Source organism: Hyperolius riggenbachi, chromosome 2, assembly GCF_040937935.1.
Source record: "Hyperolius riggenbachi isolate aHypRig1 chromosome 2, aHypRig1.pri, whole genome shotgun sequence".
NCBI classification, from domain to species: domain Eukaryota; kingdom Metazoa; phylum Chordata; class Amphibia; order Anura; family Hyperoliidae; genus Hyperolius; species Hyperolius riggenbachi.
Window position 1 is genome coordinate 344468570 of NC_090647.1, and position 22143 is coordinate 344490712.

Genomic DNA, 22143 nt, shown 5'->3' on the forward strand with positions numbered 1-22143 from the left:
GTGCAGTAATGAAAAAACGCTAGCAAAATAGCTGTGTGTAGGTTTTGACGAGCGATTATGCCCACATTTATATACTTTACATTGTAGAAACGCTAACGCTAAAAATGCTGCATGTCCTGCGTTTGCGATTTTGGTAATCTCTCCAATGGAATTTGGCCCATCCATTAATATTAGCTGAGTGTTTAGGGAACGCGCTAGAGTTTAGAATCGCTCCCTAAATGCTCACAAAGTTGCATGAGGGCTCAAACCCACTACAGCAAACAGTCCAGACTGCAGGTGGTTTGGGATGTGGTAGAGTGAGATTTGTAGCATGTATACAGCTGGCAAATATGCAGGAACGTGATATAATAGTGGCAAAATGAACTAGAAATTCAAAGGAATGTTTGTTTCACAGTGAAATGATGCGGTTTTTAGGGCAATGTGAGGCCCTAGTCAGTACTTGCAGCGTTTCTAATAAAGTTCTCCGTAAGTAGGTCTGTGACAGAGCCAAGGCACAATATATATTAAACTGGATCTGAACTCAGAACTTCTCTGCTCTAATAAATAAGCCACAGCATGATGAGCTTTATAAATTTCTCAATTTATGGAAATCTGAGAAAGGAAAAAAAAAATAGTTTTACTTGGATTCAGAAGGTACTGGAAGAGTCGAGCCTTATTGTTTACTTTGGGCTGCTTACACACTAAGACGTTACAGGCGCACGTTAGGCGCGTTAGCTTCTGTAACAAAAACGCATGGAAAACCGCTCTGATGTAACGTTTTTCAGAGTTTCCTATACTTTAACATTGAGGCAGAAACGCCTCAGAAATCTAAAAAATGCTGCAGCCCCAGAGTTTGCGTTTTTGGAAAAAACTAACCGCTCTGGTGTGCACCATCCCATTCACTTTCATTAGTGAAGTGGTTTTCCCCCTGCAAGTGTTTAAAAAAACGCTTCACAACCGCTCTGGTGTGCACCAGCCCAAACATCTGATCTGCATGCTTCTATGTGTGTGAGTAATGTGCAACAGCGCGGTTGTCTTTTAATGCTGTGTTTAGCTGCACACTTTTAGCTTTACATAATACCAATAAATGACCTTTTCTATTGTTTTGCATGACCTTTGTCACGTGATGGTTTTATACAATAGTATGGGTCAGGTTAATTGTACCTAGCAATCATTGAACTGGTCTTGGTCCATATTCCCCTCCCCCCTCCCCCACCTTTACTGCATGCTTCTATGGCTCCACATATTAGAGTCACAGGATCAGCAGGCCAGCCAGGAAACATGAATGGTTTAAAAGGAAATAAATGTGGCATCCCCCATATCCCTTTTACTTCAGTTGTCCTTTAATGCACCCTGTATGTATGGTAGAGAGTTTAGCCGGTTTAATTACCCCTTAGAAGACCTCTTTGTCCCTTGCCACAGCTCCGGCAGTCCCCGGTATCCTGCTGCCCTCAGTAAGGCTTGCTGAGCATCGGCGGGTCGGCACTTCTGCGCATACCCATTATTTGCGCCTATGTTGCTACGCGCGGTGGGTGCCCTGTGACGTGGGTACGTTTGTGAACCGGCGCCCGTATTTGCAGAAGTGCTGACCTGACAACAAGTTGGCGAGCCTTACATGCTGCCAGAAGGATAGCGGAGCTGGGGCAGGGGACCCAAATGACTTCTAGGGGCTGGAAGAAGCCCAAGGTAAGTAAAGATAGTTAACTTTCACCTCATTTGTCCTTTAAAAAGCTCTTAGGCCCCATTCACACTTACAAAACGCCGGCAATTTTTGCAGGAGTGATTTTTCCGCGATTGCACGCGGAGGGAAAAAAAAAAATCACTGAACACTGTGGCGATTTTGCCACGCTCGCGTTTAGCGCTTCTATAGCACTGAAACGCGATCACCTGAAAATGGTGAAGGCGACGCGTTTGCATTTTTGGCCGATTAGTGCAAATCGCCCAAGAACTGACCCATAGGGTTTAATTACATTACACTAGCGCTTTTAAAAAGCAATAGCGTTTGAGCGTTTTGTTGAAATCGCGGCAAAACGCTCTAGTGTGAATAGGCCATTATAGTGTAAATATGCCCTAAAGGTCAATACCCACAGCAAGATTTCATCTCAAAATTACAGATGAAGGATCATTCTAACCGACATAACTGTCTTGAAACAAAAACAGTAAACCACGGTTGCAGACTGCCAATGTACGACGCTGCTTGGACAATTTGAAAGAACGTGACAAATAAATTTGATCAATATCCGTGTGTACAGGTCTTTCAATGATTCAACTTCCCCCAGCGTCCTTCCTTGTTTAAGGATTGCAGCACTGGCAGTCTGCTTGCGGTCTACTGCTCTTGTCCACATCCAATTAAAGATTTGTGTAAAGATGGTGGAAACTGTTAACCTGCAGTTTCCAGAGAGTCAATCTTCTCATGGGTGCTTCGCTTTAATCAAGATTTACAGCACCCACCCTCACTGTGGAGGTACACAATCTCTTTGCATCATATAGTACCATCAGGAAGACATTTGATCAGTCTCAGTACAATTACGGTAATATATCTGCAAAAACAAGCAGTCTAGTAGAGACTTTATCGTTCCAGTCTGTGATGACCTGCAAAGATGAAATGAAGTAAGGGCTTGCTCACCTCTCACACTGTACAGATTGCTGTATGCATTTTAGCAATGTGTATGTGTGCTATATGCAAGAACATGCTGTGCTTTTCAGGTATACTGAAAAAGGCTGGCTGAGCTGCACAGCATTGGCGCCACTGGTGATGTGAAAGTTTTGCTGAGCAGATTGCAGATATTATCCTGCCTAGATTTCAGCCTGGGACCCAGTGCCGCAAGAAGAGAGTCCTAACCAGTATGCCACAGTGCAGAATGATGGATTGGCCCAGCAACAGATTGAAGTCTCTGGGCCTAACTTGCCCTTTTTGTATTGAAGTGCTTTTATCGGTTGGCCTGATGCTAGAAAGACACATGAAAACCCCTTTTTCATCCGAGTTTTCTCCTAAGTGATATTTTGATAACTTGCCTTTTAAAAATCAGCAGCAAGCAAGAAAATACTTAAATAGTTTTGATAGTACCTTTCCACCTACTTGTTCAATTGCAAAGTGCTGGGGGGGGGGGGGGGGGGGGGGGGAGTGCATCTGTGCCCTAATAGGATTTGTCAAACCCACTTGGGTTCTCCTTAATTTAACTGAGTATTGAAAAAAGCAAAAGTGAAACCTTGGCCTGAATGCAATTAGCTTTTTCTCCTAAGTTTCCTCCTAGGATTTATAGATAGAAATCTAGAGATCTAGAGAGATCTATATCTTCTTGGGAGGAAAAACGTAGGAGAAAAAGCTAATTGCATTCAGGCCAAGGTTTCACTTTTGCTTTTTCAATACTCAGTTAAATTAAAGAGAACCTGACACGGCTTTGATAAATCCTATTCGGACACCGATGCACATTCTGTATACAATGAGCAGTGTCTGTGTCCTTACAGCTCTCCTCCAGGCCCCCCCCAAACCCCCCCCGTGCTCTGCTGTCCCCCATAAAAAAATAAATTAAAAAAAGCCATGCTAGCGACACGCAGAGCACAGGGGGACCTGGAGGAAAATCAGAAGCGATCGGGGGGTGCTGGCCACCAATACTAGCTAGCCTAGTGCTAGCTAAACCTTTTGCAGGCATGTGATCTATTAGTTTTATTCTGGGGGACTCCTGAGGCTGCAAAACCTCCTGAGCGGCATAACGCTCATGAGGTTATTGGATTTTACTGTTAAATTCTATAGAACCTTACAGGTTTCTCTGAGCAAAAGTAGACAAGGTAAATCGCTTCATTATTGCTTTAGTGCCAAAGTTATCTGACTGCACAACCACAGCCTGCCTCCTAACTGCAGTTTCTGAAATGCTGCAAGGTTACTGATAGCAGAAGTCATGATCTCCAGCCTAATCAGATCATGTGACTAAGCTTGCATACATTTTTTTTTTTAAATATGGACAAGAATATGATTTTAATGCAAACATGTGCTGTGTCATTTATGTGAAGCAAGATGGATTCAGGTCTTTTGCACACGATATGCGATTCAGAGAAATATTATAATTATATATATATATATATATATATATATATATATAATATATATATATATATAATATATATATATATATATATATATATATATATATATATATATATATACATATATATATATATATATATATATATATACATATATATATATACATATATATATACATATATTATATACATATATATATATATATATATATATATATATATACATATATATATATATATATACATATACATACATACATATACACACACACACACACACATATACACACACACACATACATACATACATATACATATATATATTTTATATGTTTTTGTGTATATATGTATATATATATATATACATATATACACAAAAACATGGAATCGCATTTAGGGTGCAAGAGGCCTGAATCCACATTAGACAGAACAGCACTAATGAAGAGGGAATGCAAAAGGACTGAGATCGGAGACAAAGGCCCGGTGCACACCAAAAACCACTAGCAGATCCGCAAAATGCTAGCAGATTTTGAAACGCTTTTTCTTCTTTTTCTGTAGCGTTTCAGCTAGCGTTTTGCGGTTTTGTCTAGCAGTTTTGGTATAGTAGATTTCATGTATTGTTACAGTAAAGCTGTTACTGAACAGCTACTGTAACAAAAAACGCCTGGCAAACTGCTCTGAAGTGCCGTTTTTCAGAGCGGTTTGCGTTTTTCCTATACTTAACATTGAGGCAGAAACGCATCCGCAATCCAAAATCTGCAGCAGCCCGGGAGTATGCGTTTCTGCAAAACGCCTCCCGCTCTGGTGTGCACCAGCCCATTGAAATACATTACCCTAGCAGATCCGCACCCGCAAGCGGATCGCAAACTGCAGCCGAACCGCTCTGGTGTGCACTAGGCCTGAGCTTGCCCAACTAATTTAGTTTTCCCTACAAATGAGAAAACAAAAATCTTGTGGTTAGAGGATATGAAGGTAGATGTTAATGTTTCCACCTTCCTGTAGCATGAGAGCTTCCCTACACAATTTCATAAAATTCAAAAATTGTTTGCCCTCATACTAAATGGAAGAGGTAAAAACTGGCCAATCAAAATTGGATGTATGTACACAACCCAAGTCTATCAATGCCCTAAATGTCAAAAAGCATAATGAGGGCAGTACTATGTTGCTGCATATTCTGTTGTACAGCAATTTTAAAAAAAGGAACTCCAGTGAAAATAATGTAATAAAAAAGTGCTTCATTTTTACAATAATTATGTATAAATGATTTAGTCAGTGTTTGCCCATTGTAAAATCCTTCCTCTCCCCGATTTACATTCTGACATTACATGGTGACATTTTTACCGTGGGCAGGTTATGTAGCTGCTGCTAGCTGTTTTGGCAGTTGGAAACAGCTGTAAACAGCCATTTCCCACAATGCAACAAAGTTCACAGACAGGAAACTGCCAGGAGTACCATGGTCCTCAGAGTTTCTTGTGGGAGGGGTTTCACCACATTATCAGCCATACAGAGCCCCCGATGATCAGTTTGCGAAAAGGAATAGATTTCTCATGTAAAAGGGGGTATCAGCTACTGATTGGGATGAAGTTCAATGTATTTATTCTTAAAAACGCTAACGCAATTGCTGCACAAAGCTATTTTGTGAGCTTTTTCCTATACCTTCCATTGAGGCGGCAAAAATAAAAAAATGGCCCATGCACCGCTTTTCTGAGCAGATCAGAAGCGAACCACTCAGATGTGAACTCTCAAGAGAATCATTGCACAATCGCTTTCAGGGGGATTTTGAAAATCAAAAAGGAAAAAAAAAAAAAAAAAAAAAAACAGAGCGCCATGAGTCAGAAGGTACCCAAAGTCATAATTCAATTCAGGAGTTTCTTTTCAGAGGTCACAGCTGACAGCGTGACTGCAGGAAGCATGAAGGGAGTCCATCTGTGGCTCTAGGAGGAAGAGGGTACATCCTTGCCTGCAATGGACATGCACTAGAGGTCCATTTGCAACTGATGCCTCCCCTTCCAGTTTGCATGTTGACATGGCGAAAATAACTTGGCACAGTGGCAACCGGGGGACTCAAAAGCGGCGATATGGGGCTGGCAGCACTGGGTGACAGCAAGCTGCTACGATCAAGCAGGAAAACAAGCCCTCAGGTTCGCTTCAGGTACCCTTTAACATGTGTGTTATGCAGTAACGCACTGTGCTGGGATACCGAAGTTTGTTGGATTGCACGGGAATTACTGTGAACGTCACATACACTTGCAAATGTGGTGCGATTCTCTGTGTTAAAATGCCTACAATACATTGTACCACCCCCCCCCCCCCCACCCTGAACTTCGCCTAAATGTTCTGCAATAATACAAAAAAAAATATGAAAAACAGATTACACAAATGAAAAGGATGAATTCATGCTTGATCTCAAGTCCAGGTTACAATCTGTGGCAGTTTGAAAAGTGCAGTGCAGAAATATCAGACTGTTCCCCGCAATTAAAGATGGTCAATGAGGTGCAAATATTTCCTAGATTTAACAGGATTATGCAAATTCTGTATTCAAAATGTATGCAGTTTAACACCATGATCCATCAAACCCTACCAGGGTAGAATTTGTTTGGTCTATTTTCAAAGATGCATAAAATTTGAATACAAATTTACATACTCTTGCATCAACTCAACTATTTGCATCTCATTCACCAGCCCTACCTATATAATATACAAAGCACAAGACAAAGTTAAAGGGATACCTATGAAACACTGAATGTCATTTTCCACAAACACTGGAAAAGAATTGTACCGATAGAAAATACTTCCACAATCGTCAGATGACATTTGACAATAATGTGTATTGTTCACCACTATTGCATGACTTAACATACCGTAGTCAGCCCCACAGATTTCTGGAGAGGTAAAACAAGCTTCTACAAGACTGCATTTGTGATCACCAAAGGGCTAGAATGTTTCTGTGCACTGGACAACATGTATGTATGATGTTACTTACCCCTGATCCATCACCAACCCAGACCAAAGACAGTTCTGCACCTGGATCAAAGGAAGCCTGCATAGGTGGAAAAAAAATTATTAGGATTAGTGTCAGAGTCAACTTGGTAAATCTGTATCCATAGTATTCCTGCTCATTTAAACATTTCTTCCCAAACACACTAAATCTATAATTTTTTGTGAAGGAAATGTCTCCTTCTACAAATTGCCATTTCCAGGTTCCACAGGGACTTTGTAACGGTAGGGTGTCGTAGCTCAGATGTCTGATTATATGGTGATCTGCAAAATCACCATCAATACAGACGCTATCCCCGATTATGGGTGATCTGCAGAATCACCAATAATACTAGTATAGCAGACAAGAAGCAGATAGTGTAGTGATTAGGTGCAACCGTAACTTTAATGGTTAATGAGACCTCATCAGAGGGGCTGGTGAGGTACAAACAGTACACTGACCGTGCACTAACGTACAACCTCCAGCAAGCTGGAGGAACAATACTTAAGAGGCTGAATCTCCCGAGGAGCGGGTGATTCAGAATATACTGCAGGCAAATGGACCCCCGAAGGGCGGGTGAGACAGACTGTACTGCAGCCTGCGAGACACAGTAATACTACGACAGGTACCTAACGAGCAGGTAATTAAGGCTGAACTAAAGCCTAGCAGAACTGCTTCACCAGCGGAGCTGACGTAGTTAACACCTCACCAGTGGCAAGGGCCCACTGGTGAGTAGAATGGTCAGGCAGGCAAGGTTCGGCAACAGAGTGGTAAGTATCAGTACAGAATCGTGAGACAAGAGAGTAATCGGTAATCAGGCAGAGGTTCAGCAACAGGTAGGCAGATAAGCGAAAGTACAGGATCGGAAAGCAGGCTCAGAGTCAGGGTAATTGCAAAGAGTCATACACAGGAGATCAAACAGTAATATCCTAGTCTGGGTGTGAAGTCCTTGGCATCAGCACCCGGGAACTAGCCTAAGGTCTGAGCGCTAACATGCAAGCATTTACGACAACAGACAACTGCAGACTGAAGCCCGGAGGCTTAAGAAGCAGAGGAGACCCCACTGGCACGCCCCTCCTGGATCAGCCAATACTGGGCGCCGTGGGACTCCTTTGACGTCAGCCGACCAGCAGGTCAGCTGACGGGCTTCCTCCCCGCATAAAGGTCCTGTCTGTGCGCGCACCCGCGCGCTAAGGCAACCCCCTGCACGGGAGAACGTTCCGTCCTCAGCGTCCTGGACGCCGGACGGATGGCCGCATGGAGGCATCTGCGGCGGCGGTGCTGTTCGCCGTAGCTGCCTCGTTTCTTACAGACTTCCACTGACATGAAAGAGGTGATCAAACAATAACCTGCATATTAGTTAGCTGGTTAATTATCTAGCTTGACTGGCGCTATTCAAGTCTATGGAAAAGTTCATATCATTTGCATGGAAAGCTGGGATTGAAGCTCATCTCCATCCCCTCCAATAGACCATGTGTGAAAATCCTTAGCCACTGAATCCTTGGGGCCCATTTCCACTAAGAAACAGTTGCAATTATGATGCTTTTGCATTTCTTTTTAGCACTATGGTGATTCTGCAACGATTTTCAGACGATCTGGTGGGGGTCTCAAACACATTGCACTAATGGAAAATGTACATATTCCATTAGTTTAAGCATCTAGCAGTCCGCAAACTGTTTGGAAGCAGATAAGAAAATGTGACTAGTGAAAAAGGGCCTTTAGACTCCAGTCACACCAACGCAAAAACAGAAGTCACCAGATCCTAAGTTAAACATAGGATTTGGTCACATCTGGCCTTTACCAGAGGATCCATCACGATCAGAACACAAAGTCCCAACCTGCACCAGATATTGATACACCCCCCATAGACTATTGTAACAAATTATGATTTAGCAGCCGCGTTGGATAGCTCTACCACCGCAGCTGCTTCCCTTCCCCTGCCTGCTCCGTCTCCCGTGCCTCGGGCGTCTAGCACGCCGAGGACGGGTTTGGCTGCCACTCTAAGGTTTGCTATAGGGCGGGCGCGCATCGCCGCGACCTTTATTCCGGCAGGAGAGGCGTCAGCTGACCAAAGGGTCGGCTGACGTCATGGGAGGCGCCGACCGCTCCGGATTGGCTGGGCGGCGGGGACGTGCCTCAGGGACTCCTCGGCTTCGAAAGAGCTGGGGATTCACTCGCAGCTTGTCTGCTGTAGCGAATACTTATGTGCCAGCGCTCAGACCTTAGATAGTATCCGGTGTGCTTTGATCTGCGAGGAAACCTGGGATTTCAAACAAGACTAGGATTATTGTATTACTGTATTTTGATATTCTGTGTATGACTCTGGCTACCCTCTGACTCTGCTCTTGCTTATCGTTTCTGTACTTCTGCCCATCTGACTGTTGCTGAACCCTGCCTGATATCTTACTACTCTCTTGCCTGCCGATTCTGTACTGTACCTGCCCGCCTGTTACTGATCCTAGCCTGTCTGACCTTTCTACTCACCAGTGAGCCCTTGTCACTGGTGAGGTGCTCTTCTAACAGTACCCACCAGCTCCTCTGGTGAGGTTTTGTCAAACTATTCAGTTACTGTGTACCAATAGTGCCCACCAGCTCCTCTGGTGAGGTCTAGCTAAACTATTCTGTTACTGTTGCACCAAGCACTACATACTTTGTATTCTGCCAGCTATACTTTGATTATGTGTGGTCTGCAGTATCACTAATAATACGACGTCTGTGTTGCTACACCAATTGTTACAACTATATTCTGTGAACACATCCACTACAGATAAAGGGCATGATTCACTAAGACAAATGGCATGCCTTATCAAAGTTAAAGGGCCCATTCACACTTGCTAAACGCAAAACGCTAGCGCTTTTGCCCAGGCGATTTACGCGAAAAAAAACCCCACCATTCACACTTGCCGATTTTTTTTGCGTTCAGGTTTAGCGCTTCTATAGCACTAAACGTGATCGCCGGAAAATCACCTGAAAATGGTGCAGGCTACACGTTTGCGTTCGTTGGCAATTTACGCAAATCGCCCAAGTGAGAACGGGCCCATGGGGTATTACTGCACTAGTGCTTTAAAAAGCACTAGCGCTTGAGCGTTTTGCCAAAAATCGATGGCAAAACGCTCAAGTGTGAATGGGGCCTTAGAGTAGCATAGCGAGCGCTACGAACCCGCAGGGGCTCAGGGCAGGACGAGTGGAGCTCTCGTCATTGCCAATTAGCAGGCATAAGTTCGCTATTCTACTCTGATAAGACATGCTAACTTTGATAAGGCATGCTATTTGTCTTAGTGAATCAAACCCAAAGTATTAATGCCACTGGAGCAGTACCGTGGATCACATGTACTGTCTGCTCCAGATTCCACACGCTGAACGGAACCTAACCTTGATACAAATCACCCAGCTGCGGACATAAAAGCCCTGATTTACCAACATGAGAGAATGGGGCACAGTGGATAGTTCGTTATGGGAGGGGGGGGGGGGGGGGGGGGGGAACAAAACACACACAAAAAAACCAACAGAAACAAAAAACACACTTTCCTGGAACTCTGGCCCGGTGCACACACAAAACCCGCTAGCAGATCCGCAAAATGCTAGCAGATTTTTAAACGCTTTTTTAAATTTTTATGAGGCGTTTTACTAGCGTTTTGCGGATGCTGCTGCAGATTTCAGTGTAGTACATTTCATATATTGTTACAGTAAAGCTGTTACTGAACAGCTTCTGTAACAAAACCGCCTGGGCAAACCGCTCTGATCTGCCGTTTTTCAGAGCGGTTTGCCTTTTTCCTATACTTAACATTGAGGCCGAAACGCCTCCGCAATCCAAAAAAATGCCACACCCCGGGAGGATTCGTTTCTGCAAAACTCCTCCCGCTCTGGTGTGAACCACCCCATTGAAATACATTACCCTAGAGTATCCGCAGCCGCAAGCGGCTGCAGAAACGCTCAAAGAGCCGCTCGGTGTGCCCCAGCCCCTAAGAGAGGATTGCTAAAAGGTGAGTGAAAAAGTGGTCAGGCAATTGCAGAGAAATGCAGTGAAAAACAAGTATTCTGTAGTTAGTACATCTAGAATTACCTGGTTTTATTACTAGACTGCAGTGTAGGTTGCATGGCTGCTACAAGGCGCATTATCATGGTGTCCTCAGATGCTTTATGGTCACAAGACATCACTCAAAATGACATGAGCAAACAGTATGGGTATTGCTGAGCTATTATTTCTAAAGCCCTTCTGTCTTCTAGGACTTCACACACATGAGCAGCTAACAAACCAACCACCTACAAAGAGCACACTTAGCAAGGTGCCCTACTTGTGTGCACATGCTTGCATTGTGCATTTGTCATAGATGCCTCTGCAGTAGTCTAGGCCTTTCTGAGGGAAACGTGGGAGGAAACCTGAGAGCTCAGAGGAAATCAAACAAATAAGTGAGAACGTACAAACTGTTGGCACATAGTATCCAGGCAGGCTTTCTCATCCAGGGTTCCCAGGAACCCCAGGGTTGAGTTACACTGCAGGGTTTCCTTGGCAATTTCCCCCATCGTGGGGGGTAGTATAAGCACATTATAATAGTGGTACTGTAAAAAGAAGTACTACATTTTGGGGCAGAATAATAATGAGCACATTATAAAAAGCACTAGAATAAAGAGACAGTATGAGTGGCAGTTTAAGGGGGGGGGGGGGGGGGGAGTAATGAAGTAAACAGTAACACCTACTTTTAAAGACCATGCCTCCTGCAAAATAAATGCAGGGGTTCCTTGAGATCCAAAAGTTATTTGCAGAGGTTTCTTCAAGGTTAAAAAGGTTGCAAAAGGCTGTCTAGGCCATCCTCTATACCCTAGTTTCTCAACAGGTCATGAAGCAAACCCTGGAGATACTAGAGTGTGTGGTTCAGGTGTTACTTGCCAAGGTCAGGTTAAAAAAAAAAACAAAAAACAAAAAACATACTTAAAGAGAAACTATTCGCAAAATATGCCCCCTCCCCCCCAAAAAAAAAAAATATATAACAGATGTATTGTAGTGTCCAGGTTTTGTTTCAGTGCAGTAAATCTGGAGAGTTCTGTAGATGGCAGGGGCCATCTTGCGTTCTTCGGCTGGATTCCTCCCCGCACTGATTATGTGCACAGTGGGGAGGAATAAATGCAGCAGGCAGACTCACCTAATATTGGATCCAAGCGCTGCTGTTCCCATCTATTCTCTGCACTACCACCAGAGGCAGTGCAGAGAGAATAGAAGGGAACTGCAGAGCCTGGAACCAATATCAGGCGAGTGTGTGCGCCGCTTTTATCCTTCCCAATCTGCAGCACAGGAAGAGGGAGAATGCGGAGGCGGCAGATGATCAGAGACAGCGAGACGTGACACTGGAAGAGGGGGCCGAAGCCCCAGTGACAGGAGAAAGCCTCTGGGCCCCCCTCCCTGCGCCCTAGCTGCCGCTGCAACCACACAGATAAGGGGAGAACAGGCGGCCAATGTGAGAGAAGAGAGGTGAGTGACAGAGGCTTCAGCCAATCAGGCTGATCCAGCATACATGTCACTTCTCTTTTGTGTCCTGCTTACACGGGCTACAACTGTTGCTGGAAACACGTGGCGCACACATGTTGCGGCGACAGGTCCTCCGTGTGTAAAGCTACATACACACGAGGCACAGATGTCTGCAGTTGCATGGAGACAAGCAACAGTTGAAAGTCTCCAGCAACGACAGTTGTATACAAGCAACGATTGTATACACGCGGCAACAACCTGTCTGCAACATAGCGGAAACTGTTGCTCAGCAACTTCTGTCGCAGGTTCAATGAACTGTCATGGCCCATACTCACGAGGGACTTTTGTCGCCTCAACACGCGGCGCGCGCATGTTGCGGCGACAGGTCGCCCGTGAGTATGGGCCGTTGCACCGCGGGCGCGCACCCCGAACTGTCGCCCGTCGCTCTTGTCGCCATGCGATTGAAAGTTTCAATCGCATGGCAACAGTCGCCGCCGCACCTCCGCCGCAACTGTCGCTAGTCCGCGTGAGTACGCGGACTAGCGACAGCAACCTCCATAGAGGTAAATGGAGCTTCCGGCGGGGGGAGGAGGAACGTCGGCGACAGCTTCCGTCTCGCCGCTGGTCCCTCTTCCGCGTGTGTACGCGGAGGGACCTGGAGAGAAGCTGTCGCCGGCCTGTCGCTAGCACGCTCACGTGTGCTGGCGACAGGCCACTTCTGCAGCCCGTGAGTACAGGCCATCAGACTCACAAGAGTTGCTAGAGACTAGCATCCACACGACCGCACCGACTAGAGACTAGGGACGGTTGCTTGCAAACAGTTGTTGCCAGCGATTGAACAAGTCAATTGCCTGGAGACAGCTCTAATTAGCAACAGTTCCTTGCGCGCGCCTCATACACATGGAGGACCTGTTGCCGCAACATGGCGCGCGCCATGTGTTTCCAGCAACAGTTGTAGCCCGTGTGTATGGGCCTTAAGGAACTGTTGCTAATCAGAGCTGTTGCCAGGCGATTGACTTGGCCAATTGCCGGCAACAGCTGTTGCAGGAACCGTCGCTAGTCTCAAGTCGGTGCAGTCATGTGTATGCTAGTCTCTAGCAACTCTTGTGAGTCCGACAGTTCATTGAACCTGCGACAGAAGTTGCTGAGCAACAGTTTCCGCTATGTTGCAGACAGGTTGTTGCCGCTTGTATACAATCGTCGCTTGTATACAACTGTCGTTGCTGGAGACTTTCAACTGTTGCTTGTCTCCATGCAACTGCAGACATCCGTGCCTCGTGTGTATGTAGCATTATAGAGCCTGGGGGCATGGGGAGAGAAAAGCTCATGTGGATTATGGCCCATACTCACGGGCCACAATTGTTGCTAGTCGCTAGCACACGGGAGCGTGTGCGCGACAGACCGGTGACAGCTTGTCGCCGGATCCCTCCGCATACACACTGCGGAAGAGGGATCAGCGGTGTGACGGAAGCAGTCGCCGACATTCCTCCCCCCCCCGCCGGAAGCTCCGTGTTCTGCATAGAGGTTGCTGTCGCTAGTCCGCATACACATGTGGACTAGCGACAGTTGCGGCAGCAACTGTCGCCAGGCAATTGACCGCGCCAATCGCTTGGCGACAGCAGCGACGGTTCAAGGTGCGCACGCCATACTCACAGGCGACTTGTCGCCGCAACACATCAAGTCTAAAAATGTATTTATACCAAAATACTGAGCACAGTTAACTGGAACCAAGACTCAACAGCCACATGCCTCTCTCCACTAATTCAGAGCAGTAGAAAACAGATATGAGAGCTCCAGACACAGTCTTCTTCACGTCTTACAGCTGTCAACTGCTCTGCTGCATCCTCAGAAGGCTCACCACTTGTGTCACTTGACACACATCGGGAGCCTATAGAGGATGCAGCAGGCATCAGGCAATCTCCACCTGCGGATAGCAGGCACTCTACTGTACGTATTAGCATGCACCTGAAATGCTATTCACAGTAGGGTTTACTTGGCAAACAGCATCTTTAAGAGCTACATGCTGTAATAAAGGTTGAGGAACACTATGCCACCGTGCTCCCCAGGAACTATACGTTGTGCACAGCGATTACATTACATCAGCCTTCTCCAAGAAAAGCACATTGCCTCATATGACCTTGCAAAGTAGAGTGAGCAAGTTATTAGGCAAAAACAATTTTAAATAGAAAGAGAGAGGGGGGGGGGGGGGGGAATTAATAAACAAAAAACCTGGAATGTTTCAGCCATTTGGGAATTTTTTTTTTACTGTAACACATTCGCCCCCCCCCCCCCACCCCCTCCCAAAAAGTAAAAATTGGATAGTGAATATTAATAGGATGCATTCACACAGTCAATCGGTATGCAATGCACATGGACTGGACCGCAAATGATTGCCGCATGGAAAAATGAGGTCTCTCCTGTCCCGTGGATTTGGTCCCCCTGCTGCTAACACTAACTGTTAGGTCCACAACAGGGTAGAAGCAGAGCGGAAGCATGGGGCACCCCACTGGTTTGCAAATAGATAGCAGAGTCCTGCTTCAGCAGAGAAAACTCATTGGTTCACGGTGGATTAAATGAGAATCCTCCTGTTGCTAGGTAGAAATCCAGTTGAATATTTTACAATCCAATAGGGGGCCCCCATGCTTCTGCCAGGCTCTGGTTTTGGGACCAGCGCAGGAGCAGAAGTATACGGTAGAGGAACCGGATGGGTGGGAACACAATCAGAGCGGATGCAAAACGGCAGGTAATGAACGATGCAGTGGCATCCTGAGCAAATGGGTTTACTGTATGGTTTATGCATCTGCATTGTAGTGTGAACTGGCCCTAATGCTTTGGCTTCAACGCATTCACATAAGCACGTTGTGGCTTGGGAGATATGAGGACTTACATTTAAAAGGGATATCTATTAAGCTGCCATTGAGAATACAAACAGCAGTAGGTCAAGTAAGCGATCAGTATCTACCAGATATCTGACCGACATGGCTTATAAGAATGTGATCATGTAATCAATGAGTTCGGAACTCATGGAAAAGTATCAGACTGATGGATTCCATAGAATACTTAGAGGACCGTGGGATGTGGGAAGGGTAAGGAGCCCCAGGACAACAAGCAGCATCTGGACATTCAGGAGGTGGTAAATTTAGCCTACCATTCATTTTGTTCCCCAATTCAGGGGTACTTTAATAAAAACAACAAGCATTCCACACACAAAAGCGATAGAGAATAACGTGTACCAGCCGACGAGCATGTTAACAGTTGCAGCGTGAACAGAGCTGTGGAGTCGGTACAAAAATCAACCGACTAGTTTACGATTCCACTGACTCACTCCTCTAATTATCATACAACAATCTTGTTGGTTGAAAGTAGATTACATAAAGGCATTTCACCACTGCAAAAACTTAGGAGTTTTAAAAAAAAAGATACATTAAGATGCCATCTGCGTCTGGCAACAAAACAATGCTCCTGGTTAGGAAGTTGACACTCTGTCTGGTCAGTCATCCTGGCCTGTCATTGCCAGAATAAGGTTTGCCGGAGTCCCATATAAGCCAGGTTCCAGCTTATAGCCCCACCACTTTGGAGAAAAAGGCCTCTGCCTTTTCTATACATCTGATATAAAAAAAAAAAAAAAAAAGGCCAGGGCCATTTTCCGCAGGGGAGTAGAGCTATACAGCAGAACCCGGCTGATACAGGCTTCCAGTAAATCTTATAAAACAGACAACTTAGGATATAGCTGTAGAGTAGCTGTTAAGTAGAGATCAAAACTAGTCCTTGGTAAGAGTACATGCAGAGGGTGCAGACACGAACAAAGAATATCCATCAGGCTCTTGGCAGACTCAGGGCTCGTTCCCACTGTTGCGACGCGACTTCGCCGGCATTCCGACGCTTGTAAAAACGCATGCGGATGCGTTTCCACATGCGTTTTTACCCGCGATTTCGCGTGCGATTTCGCATGGCAGGGTGCCATGCGAAATTAACCATGACACTGCCAGGGCAAAATAAAATTGGAAAAGGTGCGAAATCGCACGCGAAATCGCGGGTAAAAACGCATGTAAAAACCGCATGCGTTTTTACTATTAAATACATTAGCGGCGATTCGCACGGATTCCTGACGCAGGCGAAATCGTTGGCTCTTTTGTGCGTTTTTTTACCGCTGAAAAAAACGCACATCACCAACGCTACAGTGGAAACAGGCCCACCCACTTGCATACCATGTGCGAATCTGCATGCGTTGGACGCATGCAGATTCGCGATAGTGGAAACGAGCCCTCACTGTGGGTACAGCTGATGTGTATGTACTCTGCAGGAGAATGAGGGCAATCTTCCTCTACTACACACTGATCATGCAAAATGTGAACCAGATTTATGGGTGATAGACAACACCTCTGCCTTCAATGTGTACAATATTCTCAGTGGATTCACAACAAACCCTGCAGGGAGTCCAAATGTATAATACTACTGTATAACTGGTTTTAATGTTTGTGGACTGAGCACTGCTATTACTGTATATACAAGTTGTTTATGAGGACTTATCTGAGAAATAAAAAATGTTATATTTTTTCTTTTAATTACAGTTTAAGTTGGATAGAGTCAGAGTTTTTTTTTCCACAACTCCGACTCCAGGTACCCAAAAACTTCTCTGACAAACTCCGACTCCACAGCCCTGGGTGTAAAAATGTCTATGTACTGTATGAATCACACTTATAATTTGCAATGTGACTTTTCCTATTCTATTTGAATCATATTGTCCAGAATGTGCAACATAACAAGTATAGTGTGAAAGTACCCCCAGGCAATTGAAATGTATTATTTTAACTGTTCGTCAAAAGAAGTTCTCCACATAATCACCACCTTTACTTCAAGTGAACCTCCACACTAAAAAAATCTACTCAGCAGCACTGAAAAGGCTTGGTGTTTCTTTAACAGTTTCACAGCATCAGAACTTTGTTTTTCTTACCAAAGCTTCATTTTTAGCTGCACAGACGCTAAGCTCTGCCCTATCAAAGAAAACTGCCCTGGCATTTTTCCTCTGATGCTGGGCAAAGCATGATGGGATTTCTGATGTTGTGGTTCTCGTTGCTTAGCAACTGGGAAAGGTGATCAGGACACAGGACAGTTGGAACTGTATCTCATGCTCCCTGTCACCTCCTTTCAACCAAAAAGATGGCTGCCCTTATGAAAATTACAACCATTTGTCTGTTCTATTAAGATAGGGTGGGTAAGAGATTATATTACCTATTTTAATTAACATAACTAATGTAACTTAATGACAATATGTTTGTTTAGGCTGGAGTTCCTCTTTAAGCATTTACTATGTCTTTTCAAAGGTTGTCAACCCCTTTATTGTAGTAGCATCACACTCCTCACCTTTGGGTAGCATAATTTGACAAATGAGGGGGGGGGGGGCTGGAGGCTTCATGTTAATGCTGCTGAACAGTTACTGACATTCTGCAGTCACGTAACAAGCAGTCCTAGGAGAGAAGAGGTTAACCTGATAGATGCAACTTAAATTGCACTGAAAGAATACATTACGTGGCAGATCAAAGCAAATGGCTATTTTTTTTTTAATTTTACATATTTTATTGCGCTTCCTCATGTACTTCTTACTTTGTGCTGTACATGCAAAACAAGACCTGAAAAGGGACAGCAGCTCTGGGAATGTCACCAGGCATTAAACCTGCAGTGTAATACTTGAAAAACCTGTCTTGCAAGTTATAGACCTACAAAAAAAATAATAAATCAGTGACTAAGATTATAAATAAACAGCAAGGAACACAGAGCTGAACAATGGCAGGCAGATTCAGGATTACATTATATAAACCTTTCCAGATTACATACAGCATATATTTAGAATATGGAAAAAAAAAATTTAAAAGCTCATCACAGATTGGTACTGCAGCAGTATAGTCTCCATGTAATATCACATAACTTGGGCACCTGGCAGACAGGATCTCTATTTGTCAAGGGCCTTTAGTACCATACAATCTGCTATGGCCATCAAAATAAAAAAATTGGAGTACACACACACACACACACACACCTTGATTTTATGTGGCCGTCAGGGATCAGGATCCGATCCCTTAGGGCGACATCACTGGCCAGCCTGTACAGAAGTGTACTGTCATGCAGGGTGGGCAGAAGTTGACGGCGTAAGGGCATGTGTGATGTCATGCGGCCGCTGTACACGCACCTGACTATTGGCTCGCCTTAGTCAGGCGTGTGTACGGGTCTCACCACAGCACACCTGAACTGAGAGGGGTATGGAGCCTGTTTAGTTCCTTTTATAAACAATGAACATTGCTTGGCTGTCCTGCTGAGCCTCTGCTTGTAAAGGCTCATACATGCGCGCAACTTTTTCACACAATCAACCCAACATGACCAACTGCAAAAGCAAGGGATTGCACAACGTGTATTTTCCACGCACCAACGAAATGAACGACCAACTCACTCATTTGCATACTGCGACTGCACAATATGGGCGCATTCAAAATAAGTACAAGTTGTTCAAACAACAACATGTACCAACTGCACGATATCAGCCCAACAGTCGTGTGAGTCAATCTGCCTGTTGGATTGGGCAAACCGCCTGTTATCAGTTGCTAGTCTAGTCGTTTGTCACACGTTCACATGCCCAGCTATCGTTCAACAAAAACCAAGTTGAACAATACATATGTGGAAAAGTTGCACACCTTAATATTCCTAGCCAGACCCTCAACAAACATGCAGATCAGGTGCTCTGACTGAAGTCTGACTGGATTAGCTGCACGTTTGCTTTAGGTGTGTGATTTAGGGGGCGATGTCAAAATAGGAAAAGCCTCTGGGTTCCTCCCCCCCCCCCATTATGACTAAGGCCTCTTTCACAGTAGGACGTTGCGTTTTTATGCAACGTTAAATGCCCCCAAAAAGTCACAATTTAATGTCCCATTACAGTCGCATATGGGCAATGAAAAGTATGTTTCCAAGTCATTACCGAGCATGTGCAAACAGTCCAACGCAGCTAATAACGCACGTGTATAACGCACTGCATGTAGTACTCTCACTTAACATTCAGCGTTAGTCACCAACCCAACATGTGCACTGTGAATGGGGCATTGATTTTTCATTATAGCGAGTTATTCTGTATTAAATGTTTGTTTTAACGTCGCACTGTGAAAGAGAGCTCCAGAGCTGGGCAGGGATAAGCGACAGGAGCACATGACGTGGATGTGCGAAAGGTGACCCCAGGCATCTTGATAGGTCAGTTCAGGTCAAGGTGACAAAGGCGGGCAGGAATTGGCTAGCCTTTGATAATTACAATTCGGACAAAGGGACTTCCTTTTCACATCAAGGGACCAGCAGAGCAGCAGCACCAGGAGGGCAGCAGCAGCAGCAAGGCCCACGAACAAGCAGCCACGCACGCATCCCCCCACAATACCAGTAAGGTCTTTGATTAATAGGGGGGCCTGAGGTGGGCCAGGATCTTATTCTGCAGCCATGGAGGCCCCTGTCTTACCTCAACCTAGAAGGCGCAGGGCTCCCTCCTGATTCAGCCCATCGGGTTCTCTAGTCAATAAGGGTGCGCCCGGGTCCAGCAGTCAACTCAGGACAGGCAGTCTTGGATCCAGGGATCTTGCAGGCAGTAACCCCGCTGACACCCCCCCCCCCCCCCGCACCAGCCGCCCGATCACCCCCCTCCCCGGGTTCAGCTGCATCAGCCCGCAGTAACCCGTGGGAGGCCCCAACAAAATCTCACTCCTCCTAGGTCCAGTAGCTGCCCAATCCTCCCCTCCCCCCGGGCCTATCCGCGCCAGGTTGCAGGCACCGCTCCAGGCCTCAAACAGTGATTCCACAACTTCCAGTAGGCTCCGGGGCAGGCCACAACAAGATGGCGCCTACCCGGAAGTGGCCTGCGCCTCACGGACACCCCCCGGTGGATGCGGATTTCCCTCCGCATCCGCCCAACACCGGTGCGCCCCCCGCCGGACATTCCTCCGCAATCCCACGCCCCGGCGGCTCTCCCTCCCGAAGCCCACTCACCCGGGCCGCAAAGACATGACGGATCGCACCAGAGCAGGCCCCAGGTACATGGGGCAATCCAAAATGAAGCACATGGCAGCAGGGCACAGCAAGGCCCCCCCCAGACAATCCTCGGCATCCACCCCCTTGTCAGCACCCATCCCAGAGAGTGGCTGCCCCCGTTTTTTGCCAAAGCGGCGATCATTAAGGGGGAGGCAAGCAGGGACAGGCAAGTAGGGGAAGCATACCACCTCCAACTCCCAGCACTTCCCTGCCCTCCCCGACCCCCATTCCTGCACATTTAGGGGTCCCAGCGGCCGGGGGTATCCCATCCCAAAGCAGGCCCCCTAAATACCACTCCAGGGAGAGAGGAGGGGGGGGGGGGGATAGAGGCAGGCAGACAAGGAGAAGCCAGAGGGGAGGAAAGGAAGGGACCCAAAGGGTAGGGTCCACCCGTTCCTGTGACAGCGGAGGCGAAGTGAGAGCTATGGCAGGCTCCAGCCGGAGCCGTGCTGACAAGAACACACGCACCAGTAAAAGAATGCGCAGCTGTTCAAATGGAGAAAAGGCAGGCTCCCCAGGAGCAGTGCTCGGAGACGCCGAAGACAGGATACAACGGAGCCGGGGGAGGCTCTGCCTCATAGCAGCCACACTACACAGGGGAGACCGTAGGCTCTCGGATGTGTTGAAGGGGTGGCGGCACTCCTACTACCGCAGCTGCACCAGTCAGCACACCGGACACCCCCTGGAGCAAAATGCTCGGGGTAGAGGGTCACCAGGAACTGGATCAGAGGCACCTATAGTGGCAGGCTCAGGTGAGGAGATCACTACAGGAGACTATACTGACGAAGATTATATAGAAAATGATTATTGCATGGGGGTAGAGGGTGGGGAACAGGTATATGTACCCAAAGATGCCCAGCCGGCCTTCCCAGCTAATAATTCACTGCCCGACCCCGTATGGTCAGAACAAATGAATCTGATGCAAAAATATGAGGAAAATGCTGGCAGGGATGCAGAACAGGACCCAGGAGGGAGGGACTAGCGGGGAATCACGCAGCAGCTCAAGCTCCAGTAGCGCTAACACAGACAGCACATATATATATAATGGAAGCGCGAGTATTTTGATATATTCTCACTCCCCTCCCTTGACCTACAAAAGGCTCAGAACGGCACAGAAAACGCGCGAGCAGGGTGGAAAAGGGGAGGTCGCCGGTGAACATCAGAGATGCAGCCATGGCTAGATAAATACCAGAATAGAGAGCATGCAGATCTGCTGATACACTGTTTCACTAACGGCTTTCATATACCTTCACAAACCACTTTGCCAACAACGCATTACAAAAATTTAAAGTCAGCACTTCAATTCCCACATATTGTGCAGCAAACATTAGACAAGGAGGTAGAATTGGGAAGAATGATTGGGCCTTTAACACCTCTCCCCCCCCCCCCCCCCCCCCCCCTACACATTTCTCCTTTAGGGGTAGTACCAAAGAGGGAATCTGGTAAATTTCGCATGATCCACCACCTCTCCCACCCAAAGGGGGGGAGTCGGTGAATGATGGTATAAGCACCAATCTGTCGGCAGTAACATACACAATATTTGATCAGGCGGCAGCTTTAGTCAAGGATATGGGAAAAGACGCTCTTATGGCAAAGGTAGATATTGAATCGGCCTTCTGTCTAC

General features: G+C 46.2%; 1 protein-coding gene across 1 annotated transcript in view; it reads right to left on the minus strand.

The window, feature by feature from the left end:
- Positions 1-22143, minus strand: part of SORT1 (sortilin 1) — a 117473-nt gene that overhangs the window by 75869 nt on the left and 19461 nt on the right. Inside the window, exon 2 of the mRNA XM_068269510.1 lies at positions 7007-7063. Coding sequence (XP_068125611.1) covers positions 7007-7063 — 57 coding nt within the window. The remainder of the gene's footprint in view (positions 1-7006; positions 7064-22143) is intronic.